Source organism: Montipora foliosa, chromosome 12, assembly GCF_036669935.1.
Source record: "Montipora foliosa isolate CH-2021 chromosome 12, ASM3666993v2, whole genome shotgun sequence".
Lineage (NCBI taxonomy): Eukaryota > Metazoa > Cnidaria > Anthozoa > Scleractinia > Acroporidae > Montipora > Montipora foliosa.
In genome coordinates, this window is record NC_090880.1 from 4047523 (window position 1) to 4063752 (window position 16230).

At 39.2% G+C, this 16230-nt stretch overlaps 2 protein-coding genes across 9 annotated transcripts in view; one reads left to right on the forward strand and one right to left on the reverse strand.

The window, feature by feature from the left end:
- Window positions 1-786: 786 nt before the first annotated feature.
- Window positions 787-13552, reverse strand: LOC137979573 (tetratricopeptide repeat protein 28-like). Of its 5 annotated transcripts, none has more exons than XR_011118364.1 (7): window positions 13458-13552; window positions 11046-11078; window positions 10841-10915; window positions 5144-8790; window positions 2682-5003; window positions 1827-2118; window positions 787-1526 (listed from the first exon to the last, which is right to left on the reverse strand). XR_011118364.1 is itself a non-coding variant. In XM_068826857.1 (4 exons), coding segments are annotated over exons 3-4 (3576 nt in total). In that variant the 5' UTR covers window positions 8719-8790; window positions 10841-10915; window positions 11318-11413; the 3' UTR covers window positions 2263-5002. The 5 variants fall into 5 exon arrangements, 1 of the variants encoding a protein (XP_068682958.1); XR_011118365.1 differs by lacking the exon at window positions 13458-13552 and adding an exon at window positions 11318-11411; XR_011118366.1 differs by lacking the exons at window positions 11046-11078; window positions 13458-13552 and adding an exon at window positions 11318-11413 and having other exon boundaries at window positions 4829-5003.
- LOC137979574 (uncharacterized) overlaps window positions 12312-16230 on the forward strand; it is an 8282-nt gene continuing 4363 nt past the window's right edge. The window contains exons 1-5 of one of the 4 annotated variants that reach the window (XM_068826858.1): window positions 12312-12735; window positions 14081-14167; window positions 14244-14303; window positions 14853-14906; window positions 15600-15644. In XM_068826858.1, the coding sequence (XP_068682959.1) occupies window positions 12594-12735; window positions 14081-14167; window positions 14244-14303; window positions 14853-14906; window positions 15600-15644 (388 nt within the window). In that variant the 5' untranslated portion in view covers window positions 12312-12593. Of the gene's footprint in view, window positions 12736-13472; window positions 13764-13850; window positions 14004-14080; window positions 14168-14243; window positions 14304-14852; window positions 14907-15599; window positions 15645-16230 lie in introns of those variants that run through there. The other 3 variants (XM_068826861.1, XM_068826859.1, XM_068826860.1) reach the window with 3 other exon arrangements.

Genomic DNA, 16230 nt, shown 5'->3' on the forward strand with positions numbered 1-16230 from the left:
AGTTGTATTTATTCTTGCATTACTTGTCCAAAACCTTTTTCCTTTGTTTCTGTTTCTTTTTTATTTCATTTTTGGAACGTAGCAGCGATATGTGCGAAAATGCCCAGTTCTCCTTTAATAAAACCATGCAGTCCCTTTTTAATTTGTTGTTTATCGTTGAACAGGAGCAGGCAAGGGGCAGAGGAGAGGAAACTAGGCGATAAATATTTTTCCTCCCACGTGGAAAGAAAGCGATTGTCACGTCTACTTTGGCCGGGGTTGAAATTAAAAATTGAAATGAAAATCTGGCCCCAGTTGTTGAGAAGGTGGATAACGTTTTCCACCGGATAAATCACTATCAAAAGATCATGATCTCTTGTCACTATCCATTGGATCGCACTATTGGTTTCGCCATGACTTATCCACTGGATAATGAGTGCTACCCACCGTTAGTGCTATCCATCGTTTGAACAAATGCCGGGGGGCTGTACAGGTTTGTATTTCGGAGTAAAAGATTTAAAAATTCTAAAAGCTAAAAGAATTCTTTCCTCATATCATTTTTCTTTCTTGAAAATTCAAAACTATGAATCCGTCGGACGAACCACGACGATAATGAGAGGAAAAAAATAGTCACGGTTTGCTAAGAATAACGGAGATTGGTTGTGTATCTTCCCACCCACCCCGGAAACACTTGTAAAGGCATACTTTTTCAGATAGGACGTTCTCTTTTCGTTAAAAGATAGTTTTCATTTACTATGTATTGCAACTGCATCATGTTCATTGTGAGATCGCAACTTCGCATTGTATTAACACGTCCGAATGTGCTTTTATTGGCTAACTTTGGCGTAATGATATTTACAGGAAGCAAAAACATTTAAGGAAACAATTATTGTTCCGCTAATATGTAACAATGAATAATTTTCAACGCTTGGAAAAATGTGCCTGATTGGCAGTAGCTATAAGCACCGTTAAACTCAAAGTGGTGGTTCGTAGTGTATAGGATACATGAATCTTTTTGCACACTTAATTCTCAGAAGTACCGTTATATACATTTTTCATGGCAAAAATCGATTACTTAGAGAACTGGAGTGTCCGTGGGAAATTGCAGAGGCAAAACGGCTAAAAAATTGCGCATTATCACAGCATAACTACCACCTCTTCATTGCCGCCACATTCGATTCTCTCGTCCAGGTAGGATTGGAAATCTTGTCTCCTCAACCCTTTCCTCCTATTCCGACCAAGTTTTAGTTGGCCCAGGCTGATTCCACTTCCTGGGTATGCACGCCAGTTCGTGGATCAACAAAATTATGAGCATGGACAACGACTCCATGTGTTCTAACGTTTTGCAGCCCGATCAATCGATTGTAGGCAGCCCAGTCGTCTGAGTGCACTATAGGGCCTGGAAGAAGGCACCTCTGTATGATGGGCAGCAGAGTGGCCGCATCTCTTCTCTCCACAACTTGGAAATAGCCTCTTGCTGGAGTATATTCTGCCGATACCACACCAAAAACCCACGCTTGACTGGCAGCTCTTCTTCCCCTGTTGTACTGCAAGATTTATCAAGAGATGCAGATGTTATCTTTACATAAACGGCCAGAACTTGAAAGGCAATTTTTTAGTCTTACAGTTCTTCTTCAAACCAAAGAAGCAGAAAACCATATCTGATAGTCAAACTCTTTTAATAGTTTATGGGTTACTTTTTTTTTAATTGCCGTGATGACTCAGTTTTCGTTTACTTTTGTCAGGGTGTGAATTATTCTTTTTTGTGATGCTGAATGAGAAAATATGTCGTGGCTATAACGGGTAGCTGTTCTATACGCCATTTATTTAGAGGCTACAACTTTTACCTTAGGCTTGTGGTTGAACTTGCTCTCATCGCACTTAACCACAGTTCCAGGACCTCCTAATGGAATGAATGGTCTGATTTGTAGGTCTACAGAACAGATATGTTGAAGTCGTCTGCATATCTTCGACGTCAGAGAAGCATTAATTTCCAGAGCTCTCACCATTCTATGCTGTGGGTCATCTTGAGTTAAATAGTATACGGCCTTGAGGAGGGTGGCTAAAGCTACCTTAGGGAACTCTTCAAAAAGAGTATTGGTCCTAAGGCTTCTTCTTTTACGGCATCCGCTGCAGCGCCTGTTAATTGGGCAAAACAACAACGTGAAATGACTAAAGACCTGGCCAAACGTCCGCAACATTTTGCAACATTAGGGACCCTTACATTCTACAACGAGGACATCCATGTTTTGATCAATTGACACCTGTCAAAAAAGGTATCCGCTGACCAGTATCACGCGCCCATATCGTGGGCTGAAACTTAGATGTCACCGAGGTCAGCTGTTTTTGGAAGTTGACCACTGACTAGGTACTGGTTTTGATTGGATTGCCAGCTCAACTCATATTAAGACGAGGATTCATTTTTCGCGCGCTTTCTGTGGCTCGACGCTGCTACACGGCCATACTACATCAAGTTCTTAGAGTCAACGCTTTTCGTGTTCAGGTGGACAACTGTTTGGATAGTGTTTCCTTCCTGCATTTTTCGCTGGTTTCAATCCACTTTTACATATCATGATAGCAGTGGTCCACAATGGCGGCTACACAGTTATTCAAGTCAATCATCGGATATAAACTCAAGCTGATTGTTTATTTTTAATTTGAATAGAGCTGCTTTTTTCTCTGTATTGCAATTTTTGGCATACCTTTAGAAGCTCTGATAAGGTTACATGATGCCTGGAGGACCTATGACTAGAACAGAAAAGAAAGGAGAGCGAGAGAGAACGACAACGACCAAACAGAATACTAGTAATAGCCCATACTTAGAAGTTACTCCACAAATTATTTCCTTGGGCATTAAACCGTTTGTTATTTTCAAAAAGTGGTTTAATCGGTTTCCTTTTGTTCAGTAGTGTTCAGGAATCGATTTTTTGTTGACAACTGAAAGTAAAGAACAATCATCTGTACTCTTTTGGACCGAAGATATCGAAAAGGAAACGCCCTTGAAAGGAAACCCTTTTAAAATCGGTGCCCATACCTACAAACTGTAGATATGCACACAATTATTACATCTAATCACTTTCCTTTCCAGGGTGTTAAATGCCTCGTGTTTTAATAACGCTTTTCGTTTTCGAAGCTTTTTTGTAACATTTTTCAAAGAAATAAATATTAAACTACAGATCTCTACCTTCACAAACTTATTTTATATGTGTGTTTGAAAGACATATTTTTATGCATTTTGTAAAACTGACCATATTTATGATTTCTAATCAAGTTATAAGATAAGCAAATGGAGAGTGAGTTGTCTTATCCAACGTTAGATGGTTTCCTTACTTACTTGACCCATAAAGGCGCTGTTACACTCGGCAATTTTTCCAGCAACTTGTCTCTCAATTTTTGTTTCGACAAGAGTTCTCACACTGCAAAGCTATTCGCTTGACGTCTGTTACACTGGGCAACGTTTCCTGCAATTTGTCTCGCTTTCGATGATCTCATGAGGTTAAAGGAACATTTCACTGGCTGATGACGCAATCCGTTGCGACACAAGTTGCAGGGCAGATTTCACAGCACGCATCGCTTGAAACCTTCGTTGCTAATTTGCGTAAACCAATGCGCAAAGTAAGCAATGGATTTTACTTTCCGCGAAGGGTTTTGCAATTTGTCTCACCTTGTTTTTGGCAGTGATGAAGTGTGCAACTTGCAACTTGTCTCGTTATTGCATGAAAAATCGCAAAATGCAACAAAGCCTTACATTAAATTAGGGTTTCGGTTTAAAACTTAAGTTAAACATTCGGTTGCGTTACATGACCAGGGTCTACAAATACCATCAGTTTGACCCTTGCGACGGAAATGGTCTAAATTAAAGGCCATACTATAGGCTGCCTGTAGTCTTTTGTTCCCTTGAGGCTCAAACCAAACGTTTCAACCAACTGTACTATTTGGAAGGATTGAATCTACCCCAGCTGTTTCACATAACATCAAATGTTATGGTACCAAACGAGACACCAATCATTTCTTAACAAGGTGCGCTCATTAATGTGACGTAAAAGTTTATCATAGCAACGAAAATGCCTTCTAAAAAATGCCCTATATTTTGTCTTCAAAAGCTTGTATCTCAGAAACGAACTCCGTGACTCCCATTTTTTATTGCTCAAAAGTGGTTAGCAAGCTAAGATAAAAAGTGAAAGAAAAGATAAAACTCTTTACAAGGTATAAAAAATTCTCTGCAGCGGATTCAGAGCCACCTTAACATTTTCCAGTTGTGAAAGTGGCTATGAATATGCTCCAGAGATTTTTTTCTAACTTTGCAGCCGATTTGTTAGTTCCCTATATAACTATTATTCCAAGAATTGAACTACTTTCGAATGCAAACACATTCTTTCACTTTGCTTAAAAATACCACCGATAACTCGAGGGAGTAAGCCCTACAAAGAACTTGGAAATTTATTAAGAAAAGAAAAACGTCTTCTTTATTCCTGACGATTTCATTCATTTGTTATGCAGAAGAACAGGAAAAAAATTTCACCCGTCGTTTCCCTTCTATTTTGTGATCTTTGAATGTTGCAAATGACACATCTCTTTTCCTTATCACGGTAAAAGTCTGATGTTAAGGGTCATCAGCAAAAGTGTTTTTTTTCTTTTCTTTCGAAACTGGCTTACACTCATACAACAAAAACAGTTTCAAAGAACTAAATAAAACATCATTTTTAGCAACTCAACTATAGCACTATGATTTTGATCGCCATTCGAGCAACACTGACCGTTGAGATTATATGAGAAACGAAGTATAAAAATAACGGGTAAAACTAGCATTTTACTATAGATCTAAGCTTTCTGTCATAATTTCACTTACAATAATCTCAGTCTGTTGGTTTAGTTAAAGCAGTAAACTTCTACTAAGCCTTTGGAGCTTGTTCTACTGGTAAAACCATGTTTGTTAACCCGTTCTACTTTTGTTTTTACAAGTTCGGCAATCACTAAAGTGTCCGGCTCTGCTAGGTTGTCTTCTAGCATCTTTGACATCGATTCTGGAAAAGAGAAAAATAAATAAAACAGCTCTAAATATAGCTGGTTCTTTTGAGCATACACAATGCCTATTTGATTCCTATCGTCAATTTTCCAATTTGAAAGTATTCTTGTTTCTGAGTTAAACTCGAACTTCACTTACCATTTTTTTGGAAATTCCAGCGTGACATCATCGCCAACCAGCAAAAATGGCGCCCAGTGCTTTATAGAGCAATACTGCTTTGACTCTCGGAAAGATTTCATTGCTTGTTGAAGAGCTGCACTTGCGCTTTTTCCATCTACCAGGTGCTGGTAGAAGCTCCTCATGAAAAGCAACGTTACCTCGTCATCAATTGCCCAGAGTGACACCAAAACAGACCGAGCTCCAGCACACAGGAAAGCCCTTGCAATTCCCACCACTCCCTCAGACTTCACTTCCCCCCGGCCACTGTGACAACAGCTCAGCACAACTAGCCTTGCTCGAAGAGAAATTGTCTGAACATCCGACATTTTCAAAATGAAGTCTTCCCCTTTGGGGATTTGCGATTTCCGTTCGGTATTTGGGGCTAAAGCAATTTCTCCCGTTTTTTGGCATCCATGTGCTGCAATGTGAACTAAAGCAACTGATCTCATACTTTTCAGCACCTCAGCTTTCGTGGCACTTTTTCCAGTCAGCGGTGTTGTCTGCAGAAGTTGTCCAATCATCTCTACTTCTTGTTTTGCGCACGGAAGCTGTTCCAAAATGGGTTCCCCTTTCTTGTTAGTAACTTCCTTCAACCACGGATCACCTACAAGCAGTGCTCCAGTCTTACTGTGGAAGTCTTCAGGTGCACCAACGATCACATTAAAAGCAGTCAACGAGGGAACGGTGCGGATCCTGATAGATTCACTCAACGCAGAATATGGAGCCAAGCAAAATGGTCCATCGGGAACAACGATTAACTCATTTCCTTGGAGCAAGTCTGCAATTGGCCCGAGTAAGACATCATACAACGGTTGTAAAGAGTCAACGGAGGATGAAGATGGTTGAACTGCTTTCTCACTGATACATCTTTTGCTCCAAGACAGGTCATTGCGTAGTGGATCCAATGAACGATTCTCGCATCTGACACCATCCCCTACGCCGATCCTTTTCAAAATAGTTTCCATCAACAAAGCAGCACTTCCATTTGCGATTTCGTTTTGTCGAAAGCTGATCTTGCTGTCTTTTCTTAGCACCCAAAACGTGATCTTGTTCTTGTCAAGTGCCACAAAAACGGCTTGTGAAGGTAAAAGCTCTAATGCAGCTATAAGAGTTTGATTCGGAGCAAGTGCAGAAAATGACTGAGAGTCAATGCCGTATTGATCTTGCAAAATATCGCTCAAAGCCTGTGCTCGACCTTTCTCAGCAGCATACAAAGCTTCTTCAATCTCTCCATTCTTCAAAAGTGTCCTCCACAGAGCAGTGTATGCCATGCGATAAGAATCACGAAAAGTTACTTTTAATTCATCTTCTGACTTCAGACTATGCCTTGTTTCATCAAAATGTTTTATACTTAAACGATAACAACTGAGTGCATTACTCAAGGAACCCAACAATTCATGATCATGACCTTGCGAATACCACGCGATTCCCTCTCCTAGAAAGTCTCCAGTTTCCTTGAAAATACTAAGACTGTGTTTATGGTATTCCATGGCTTCCTTAAAATAACCTAGATTGCAGTAGGCATTTCCCAGATTTACATACGCTGATCCCTCCCCATTCCTATCCCCTACTTCTTTAGCAATACTAAGACGTTTTTCGTAGTACTCAACGGCTTGTTTAAAATTACCTAGACTAAGATAGGCATTTCCCAGATTTCCATAGGTTGATCCCTCCCCAGCCCTATCCCCTACTTCTTTAGCAATACTAATATCTTTTTCGTAGTACTCAATGGCTTCTTTAAAATTACCTAGATTGCAATAGGCATTTCCCAGATTTCCACAGGCTGATCCCTCCCCAGCCCTATTACCTACTTCTTTAGCAATACTAAGATGCTTTTCGTAGTACTCAATGGCTTGTTTAAAATTACCTAGACTAAGATAGGCATTTCCCAGATTTCCGTAGGTTGATCCCTCCCCATCCCTATCGCCTACTTCTTTAGCAATACTAAGACCTTTTTCGTAGTACTCAATGGCTTGTTTAAAATTACCTAGACTAAGATAGGCATTTCCCAGATTTCCATAGGCTAATCCCTCCCCAGCCCTATTACCTACTTCTTTAGCAATACTAAGATGTTTTTCGTAGTACTCAATGGCTTGTTTAAAATTACCTAGATTGCGATAGGCATTTCCCAGATTTCCATAGGTTGATCCCTCCCCAGCCCTATTACCTACTTCTTTAGCAATACTAAGATGCTTTTCGTAGTACTCAATGGCTTGTTTAAAATTACCTAGACTAAGATAGGCATTTCCCAGATTTCCATAGGTTGATCCCTCCCCAGCCCTATCCCTTACTTCTTTAGCAATACTAATATCTTTTTCGTAGTACTCAATGGCTTGTTTAAAATTACCTAGACTAAGATAGGCATTTCCCAGATTTCCATAGGCTGATCCCTCCCCAGCCCTATTATTTACTTCTTTAGCAATACTAAGATGCTTTTCGTAGTACTCAATGGCTTGTTTAAAATTACCTAGACTAAGATAGGCATTTCCCAGATTTCCATAGGCTAATCCCTCCCCAGCCCTATTACCTACTTCTTTAGCAATACTAAGATGTTTTTCGTAGTACTCAATGGCTTGTTTAAAATTACCTAGATTGCGATAGGCATTTCCCAGATTTCCATAGGTTGATCCCTCCCCAGCCCTATTACCTACTTCTTTAGCAATACTAAGATGCTTTTCGTAGTACTCAATGGCTTGTTTAAAATTACCTAGACTAAGATAGGCATTTCCCAGATTTCCATAGGTTGATCCCTCCCCAGCCCTATCCCTTACTTCTTTAGCAATACTAATATCTTTTTCGTAGTACTCAATGGCTTGTTTAAAATTACCTAGACTAAGATAGGCATTTCCCAGATTTCCATAGGCTGATCCCTCCCCAGCCCTATTATTTACTTCTTTAGCAATACTAAGATGCTTTTCGTAGTACTCAATGGCTTGTTTAAAATTACCTAGACTAAGATAGGCATTTCCCAGATTTCCATAGGCTGATCCCTCCCTAGCCCTATCCCTTACTTCTTTAGCAATACTAAGATCTTTTTCGTAGTACTCAATGGCTTGTTTAAAATTACCTAGATTGCAATAGGCATTTCCCAGATTTCCATAGGCTGATCCCTCCCCAGCCCTATTACCTACTTCTTTAGAAATACTGAGATGTTTTTCGTAGTACTCAAAGGCTTGTTTAAAATCACATAGATTGCGATGGGCAATTCCCAGATTTGCATAAGCTGATCCCTCCCCTGCCCTATCACCTATTTCTTTAGCAATACTAAGATGTTTTTCGTAGTACTCAATGGCTTGTTTAAAATTAGCTAGACGAAAATACGGAATTCCCAGATTTCCATAGGTTAATCCCTCCTCCGCCCTGCAGCCTATTTCTATGAAAATATGTAATGCTTGTGCGTAAGTTTTTATGGCCTGTTGATAATCAGGTAGGTTGAGGTAAGCACCGCCGAGATGAAAATGAGCCCTTCCTTCACGATATCTGTCTCCTACACTTATCGCAATGGCAAGCTCTAGCATTCGCTGCTCTACATCCTCTAACTTCCTATCTACCATTCTTCAATAATTAAATGACAATTAAAACTTTTTCCATGAGATGATCCAATGTCAAATCGATGTCAAATGAAGCTGGAAGGAAAGAAAGATAAAGACGCTTGATGTTTAGTCTGCTTTTTAGCTTCGAAACGAAAACGTTCTTCCCACCCTATTTCCTCCCAGGGTGATTAGTTAAGGGGTGGTATCAACGGGTTGACACGGGGGATTTGCCCTCACCTTTGCAGGAAATCAATTACGATTCTAGATGAAATGATTCATTTGTTTTCTTACAAAAAACGGCCACAGAGTTAGATAACAGAGCGAGAAGCATAAAGTAAGAAGAGGTTATGGATGACTGTAGCTTACCAATAACTCCAAACCCCACCCCCCCCCCCCCTCCCCTTTCTTTTTTTCACAAGTCAAACACTGAGCAAAACAGTTGTGCTTTACTTGCTTAATCGTCAAACAAATAAAATAAAATAACTCATATCGAGTTCGCATTCATGCCACTTTGTTTTGCATTTGACTTACCAATGGCTATATGACAAAACGCGTTTCATTTAATCGGAGGTCTAAACGTCACTTATCACTAAAAACCCTGCACAATGACAACTTAAGCAAAGAAGAACTTAAGGGAAAGGACTCGTCATAAAATGTCCTATTCACTTTTTTGATCATAGTTGACTGGGTGTTCATAATAAGTTATGAATGCACGCCAAGGATCAGCGGTTCATTGGGTAAGTTAGAGAATTTATTTGTCAGCTATTGGAGCTTTAAAATTACAAACTGTGAAACATCATAAGTCCATCACATGTAGAAAGGAATTGCATTGAGTTTGGGAAAGAACATGATATTTTATGTTTGAAGCCTTTTTGAGGGGGACGTTGGCGGGGGGGGGGGGGGGGCATTGAGGTCTATTAGAGACTGTAAACCCCCTTCCCCTTGTACAAACTGAATATCTGAACAAAATACTTTGTTGACGTATGCATGATATGGACTAAACTTATATTCATGTTATAGGTATTTGTGGATGCCTTGGTTATGAATAACACATATCCTCTAGTTTGTCTTTTCGGCTTAAATGTAAGAGATCCAGATCCCCCAAAAATAAAATCGTCCCTGAGTGGATGGTAATACATCGCAACAGAGGACTTAAGGTAGTTGAAGAGACCAGAAAGAAAGATTTTGCTTCCAAATGCATGAGTGGTATCCGGATAAGGCGGGACAGTGAACTGTCATGAGAAAAGAATAGCGACAATTAAATAGTCATGTATGGATGGAGTTTTCGAATAAGTTAAAAAAAACAAGAAAGTGTGAGATAAAAACTCAAGTTTACCACGAAGCAGGACTTAAGCAAATATCGATCAACGCTTTACTTCTCCACTTATGAAAAACTATGACCAAAAAATCAGTTCTCCTATTTTTTTGGATTTCAAAACTATGTTAACTAAACACTAAGCGACCCAAGTTTTAAGCCTTGATTTCAAAAAGACACCTGTTTATTTTAACTAGAATTTTCCTTTTTAATGATCCGCCATTACTAACTTTGAATATTTGAGAGAGCTGGATCGAGGAGAAAATAACGACAAAGACTCATGAGTTAAAGAATGCAATGGATGTGTACGAGGCTTTAGTTAATTAATATGCAGCACGTTTCGGGCTTTCAGACTTTTAAACTAGTGTTTTGCATATAAAATGGCCTGCGTTTTAAGCTGGTGAGTAAATGACGTCACTTTCCCTAGATCCAACCCTCTGAGGTCCCATCGGTTAGTTTTGAACGTGAGTATTGGCGGACCGTGAAATCCAAAATTTACACTCAAAGTAAACAGCCTTTGGATAAATATCCAAGCTCAAAATTTTGCCAGTGAGGTGTTAAGCAAACACACTGAAAATCTGAAGAAAAACAGAAATGATTTTTTGATTATAGTAGCACTTTAACTGCAGCGCGCCTGAAACTTTTGTTCAATTCAAACAAGCGTAACGGTTGTTTTGTAAAGCCTGCAGGTCTAGGATATTGTTAATTCGTCCTGAATTTTAATCAGCCGTTGGCGAACCGGTACAGTCAAGCACACAGCGCTAGTTTCAATACTCTTGAAGAATTGAAGTATTTACAATCATTAGGATGAACTTGAAAATTACTGACCTTTTTTCCTCAGTGAGTCACTCATAAAGACACAGCATAGTAATTAGAGCGCGACCAAAGAACGAAATCTGCAGTCTGATTTAAAAAAAAAAAGGGAAAAAAAGCAAAAAAGAAACACGAATAACAAAATGGAAATACTCTTTTTTCTTGGAATGGTCCGTACCTCACAAATTACTTTCTTTGCCTCACTGTACTTGAAACATACATTTCGTTTCCGTTCCTTTGTCACAGTGTGAAACTAATATAAAACATTTAGCATGAATTAAACTTTAAAAAAAGAAACTATAACAAGCTGTAATGGTGTCAAAGCAAAACGCACGCATTTTTGTTTTAAATCGAGTTCTAAGATATAGTGATGTAGTGACAAGAATTTTTTTTGATAAGCTTAGCAAACAGAAGAGCATTTCTTGAGCCAACCTAATCTCAATTAACAATCTGACCACAGAATTGATTTCTCCTATAGAGCACTTAACTTACCTTTTGCAAATAATTTAAAAGACTGCGTTTAAACAATACAGAGATTACAGCAGAACAAGAAAACAGCAGTTTGGGAGAGTTGTGTTTACTTGGCGAAGGCACAGAAAGTGATTTGTTCAGTTGCAGTTTTGAATATATATAGCGGAAATCATTCTATTATCAGCTCTGTGATATCACGTTGTTTTGACTCCAGCATTATCACAAATAAACGGAAAATGAAATTACGCCCAGTAAAGATAAAAGAAAAAAAGTCGGCTTTAAGAGTACCCGACGATTTAGATAATTATGAGCCTTACTGCCATTAAACATGCACAGCTAACTAAACCAGCACGCTTATTTATTCTGCTCTCAGAGCTTTACGGAAGGGGAATGATCGAAAACCAAGCACTCGAAAACGAAGAACATAGCACGAAGCACACAAAAGGTCGAAATCGAAATAAGCACCCTAAGTCGAAAACGAAGCGGAATCCCAACTCGAAAACGAAGCACCCAATTTTCCATTAGAAGATCGCTTTGGCCATAGGCAAAAACCAAATCTGTTATTGTTGATCAGAATAAAAATCAACTTTCTACTAAAGATCGTTTTTCTGCTGTTTCTTACCATATCTTCGAGTTTAGCAAGTTGGGTAGGCAGCAGAAAATCACTATGGTCTTTAAATCCTTAAATGGTCTTACACCCGAGTATTGAAGCGGTGTATTAATCATTCGATCTGACGCTACTAAATATTCACCGAGGGACACCGTGAACAAACTTGCTGTTCCAATACCATTTTTTTGGAAGACAGTTTTAGCTATGGTGGTGCGGTGCGGCGCTTTGATCTGGTGTCTGATTCATTAGATGTTTTACTTCCTGTGATCACGAAAATAGTGAATTCACCTTTGTCTATTGCACACTTCCCTTCCGAGTGGAAGGAAGCGATCGTAAACCCTTTGCTTAAAAAGGGCGCCAAGGACTCTGCTTACAAGAACTCGCGACCACTCAGCAATCTATTATTTGTATCCAAGATTACTGAGAGGGCAGTATTTGACCAGTTGTACACCCGGGTTACAGATAATGAACTATTTCCTGTATTTGCAGTCGGCTTATAGGAAATCACACAGTACTGAGACGGCGCTGCTTAAAATACTTAAAGACACCCTTCTTAACGACATCCTGATTGACATGAATCGCCAGCACGTGTCTTTGCTGATATTGCTTGATTAAGCGCAGCATTTGATACGGTTGACCACGCCATACTCTTGCGGCGCCTAGAAACGTCGTTTGGTGTCACAGGAGATGTTCTCAAATGGTTCGCCTCCTACTTGTCTGGTCGCTCTCAGCGTGTTGCGGTCAATGGAGAACTGTCAGACAGATCTCACCTATCATTCGGTGTTCCTCAAGGGTCATGTAGGACCGCTGCTCTTTTCTGTCTATGCTAGTAAGCTGTTTGAAGTTATTAAAACCTATCAACCAAAAATCCATGCATATGCAGACGACACTCAGCCCCGGTTTAGGATTATGCAGGAAATATAGATCTTAACAATTGTTACTGAATTGGGGGTAACCACTCATTTTTCAAAGATAATTGATGAATAATATGCGTAACAACCTTTAAAATACAAAGCAATGTATGGCATTCTTTCTCAATTGAAGCTTAATTATCTCCGAAAAATGCGTGGTTACCCTCAATTTTCTTTTTGGATACCGAGATCACTTGCTAAATTCTGCTGTCTCCGTATATTTTTGAACCGCGCAAAGATATCCCTGTATTAATAAGCACCTATTCAAAGGTATTTTTGCCCCGGTTTATGATTATGCAGGAAATATAGATCTTAACAATTGTTACTGAATTGGGGGTAACCACTCATTTTTCAAAGATAATTGATGAATAATATGACATTGTGTAAAAACCTTTAAAATACAAAGCAATATATGGCATTCTTTCTCAATTGAAGCTTAATTATCTCTGAAAAATGCGTGGTTGAACAGCGCAAAGATATCCCTGTATTAATAAGCACCAGCTATAAGAAATCCGAGTATCTCGAGATGCGCAGACCGTATGCGAAATGACAATAGTAGGCACCGTCCATAAGCGATTACGGTGAGAAATTTCTAGGAATATAATGCGAAGGCGCACATGAAGCGAAACTGCATCTTCACCTCAATTTCATGCAATTGCACCAAGCTGTGGGTTGTCCGTCACGTCTTTCGCACCGTGTTAATAGTTTGGTTTCTCTCTTCGTTTTCAATTCAATAACTGGGTAATAGATTTTAACGGCGACAAGCGCAAGGCTATGTCCAGTCTGCGGCGGTCAGTACATTTTTACCCAAAGAAGTTACTTCAAGTTGTGATATGAGGTCACAAAATCGTGCAGAAGCTGGAATAACGCTCAGAAAGGCAGCCAAAGAGAAAGCAATTTGAAAGGCTGCTGAACCATCATCATCAGGGGAAAAGGTTTTGGAAAAGTAATGCAAAAATAACTACTACTCAGTTTTATAATAAACCACTTTATTTCCAAGTTATGTTTATTAAAATTTGAATTTTATGCAAAACAAAACGAAAGATGCGATCACGCGATAAGTGGAAAAGAAAAGAAAAAATGAAATCGACCTCGATTTTCAACGGAATGAAATCCAAGCTCCATTGAAATCGCTCTCGATTTGTTGAGGTCGATAAGAAGTCAAGCTCGAAAAATAACGAGGCTGGTATGCAACATATTACGTTAAATGCATTTCAGGTAGCCATCCTCATCCTAACATTTCTTCCTTACGTCAATTAACAGCTACATGTACAAGTACATGTACATCAGCTTCTGCATCCACCCAGGCAACTCCAACGGTGGATTTAACCCACACACCTCAAAGTGGAGGTTAGTCATTTCCAAAGGCTTTGATATGTTCACCTATCAGTTTATTGGTTTAACTCAGTAATAATTGTTTTTATAGCTACAACACGGAGGCTGTTGACGGCCATGGCACAGAGGGCAGGTGTTAGCTATGAAGATGGTAATATTTCACATACAATTAAATTTTGATCACTTTAATTTTATTTGAATCTGGCCACTTAAAAAAAAAAGCTATAATTCTCTCAGTTTGCTTTCTTTGCTAAGGTAATTACATGCCATTGTATACGCAATGATGTATGCGATATTTATATTGTTTACAGTATTGGCCACAATTCCCTCCCCAATTACATGCTTTTAAATTGCTTTAGGTTAATGCAGAAAATAAATTTGAAATGATGGGTCGAAAGCACAGGTCACATTCCAGAGGTCAGGGTACATGTCACTGTGCTGCAGATAAATAAACAACACTGAAAGTGCCTCCTAGCCCTAATAACTCTCCAAAAATGTTGTTCAAGTCTAAGGGAAACGTTTGGCTTAGTTGTTCACCACTGGAGGAGAGACTCTTAGTCTTGACTTGTGGAATGTGACTTGTATTTTAGGCCCCCCTAATTTGGAAAGATCTCAGTGGTAATGAAGTCTCTGTAAAGTGACCATTATAGATAATTGTACTATATTAGATACAGTGACTTAGGATTACTATTATTTTTAGATGCAAATGCATTAGATGGGACAGGAATTGATCATGAAGAAATGTCTGATGGTGGTAAGGCAGTGCCATTTTACAGTTGTGTGCTTAGTTATCTGGCCGTTGAATGAAAGTGTGGCTGGAGTTGGCTGGAGTAACAAAGGCGCAAACTTTTCGAGGGGAGTCCGGGGGGGATGCCTTCCCCCCCCCCCCCCCTCACGGGAAAATTTTTAAATCTGAGTTCTCCTAGATCACTTTTCCTGCATTCTGAGTTGATTTAATGAGACATTTTACCAATATGTCACTTCGGGCAAACAAACACGAGCAGTGAGAAGGAAAGGGCTCTGGGGCCTAGAATTTCTTGATTTCTCGTCAATTTGCCGCTGATTTCTCGTCGATTTCACGATTTCGCAGATCATGAACAGTTTTACATTTGTGGAACAATAATTTTATATTTGTTAACCCAAGCTCAGCTGGAGATTTTGCTTGCTTGGCTGGAGAGCCGGAGATTGAGTGTGAAAGCTGGAGTCTCCAGCCGAAAGCTGGAGACTTGGCATCTATGTAGTCTATATGAAGTCTGGTATGCCATACCTCTACCACATACTAAGTGTACATACAATTTCATACATCTTTGATGTCAAGCTACGGTTCTCATTGATTCTCACAATGCACTTAGTAAAATTAGACACCACCAAGCTTAACTGAAAAAAGATTTTGATTTAACAGTTACATGTATTAGTGATGCTAATATTTTTCCCTTTTCTTTTACAGTTGGCAGTGTTATAGAAGACCTGTCTACCTTTGGATTTTCTGATGGTGGGCATTAATAAATCATTATTGATTATGTTAATAATTATTAGTAGCTCGGGATATTGATTTAAACCAATGCTTTTCAAATACACATTTTACTTCTCAACTTATAGCCTGAGGCATAAGAAAGTGTGGAGTTGCTTTATAATTTCACACTTACTGGAATTCTGGGTGGGGTAGGTGCAAAAGTCGGATCGGATCAACTCGGATTGAGAGAAAAGCAGTTTTGTTAAACCAGAACTATTCGACGTTGGCCCCGTTGTCACCAAGGTTACATGTCGCTTAAAGTTTCAGGGCTAGGGTGATTTCTCGAGACCTTATTATTTTGGTGGCAACCATAATAATTTCATATCACATATCACATTGTATCACATTTTTACTGGTTACAACTAAAAGGTTAGCAGACTGAATTTCTTGTTATTCGATTAAGACCCTATAATTGGTTTCTGTGCCAATAAGTAAGCAACAATGATTGCCACTGTTTCTTTTCCTTTCACATACATGTAACAATCATAGATCTCAAAGCATGTCATGGTGTACGTTGTATCTATTTTATTTGTTGGGTCTGTTCAATTAAACCATGTATGGAGAC

Bases quoted from the DNA above. Each gene is read 5' to 3' on its own strand.
- LOC137979573 (XM_068826857.1), bottom strand. From the start codon at position 8,718: ATGGTAGATAGGAAGTTAGAGGATGTAGAGCAGCGAATGCTAGAGCTT.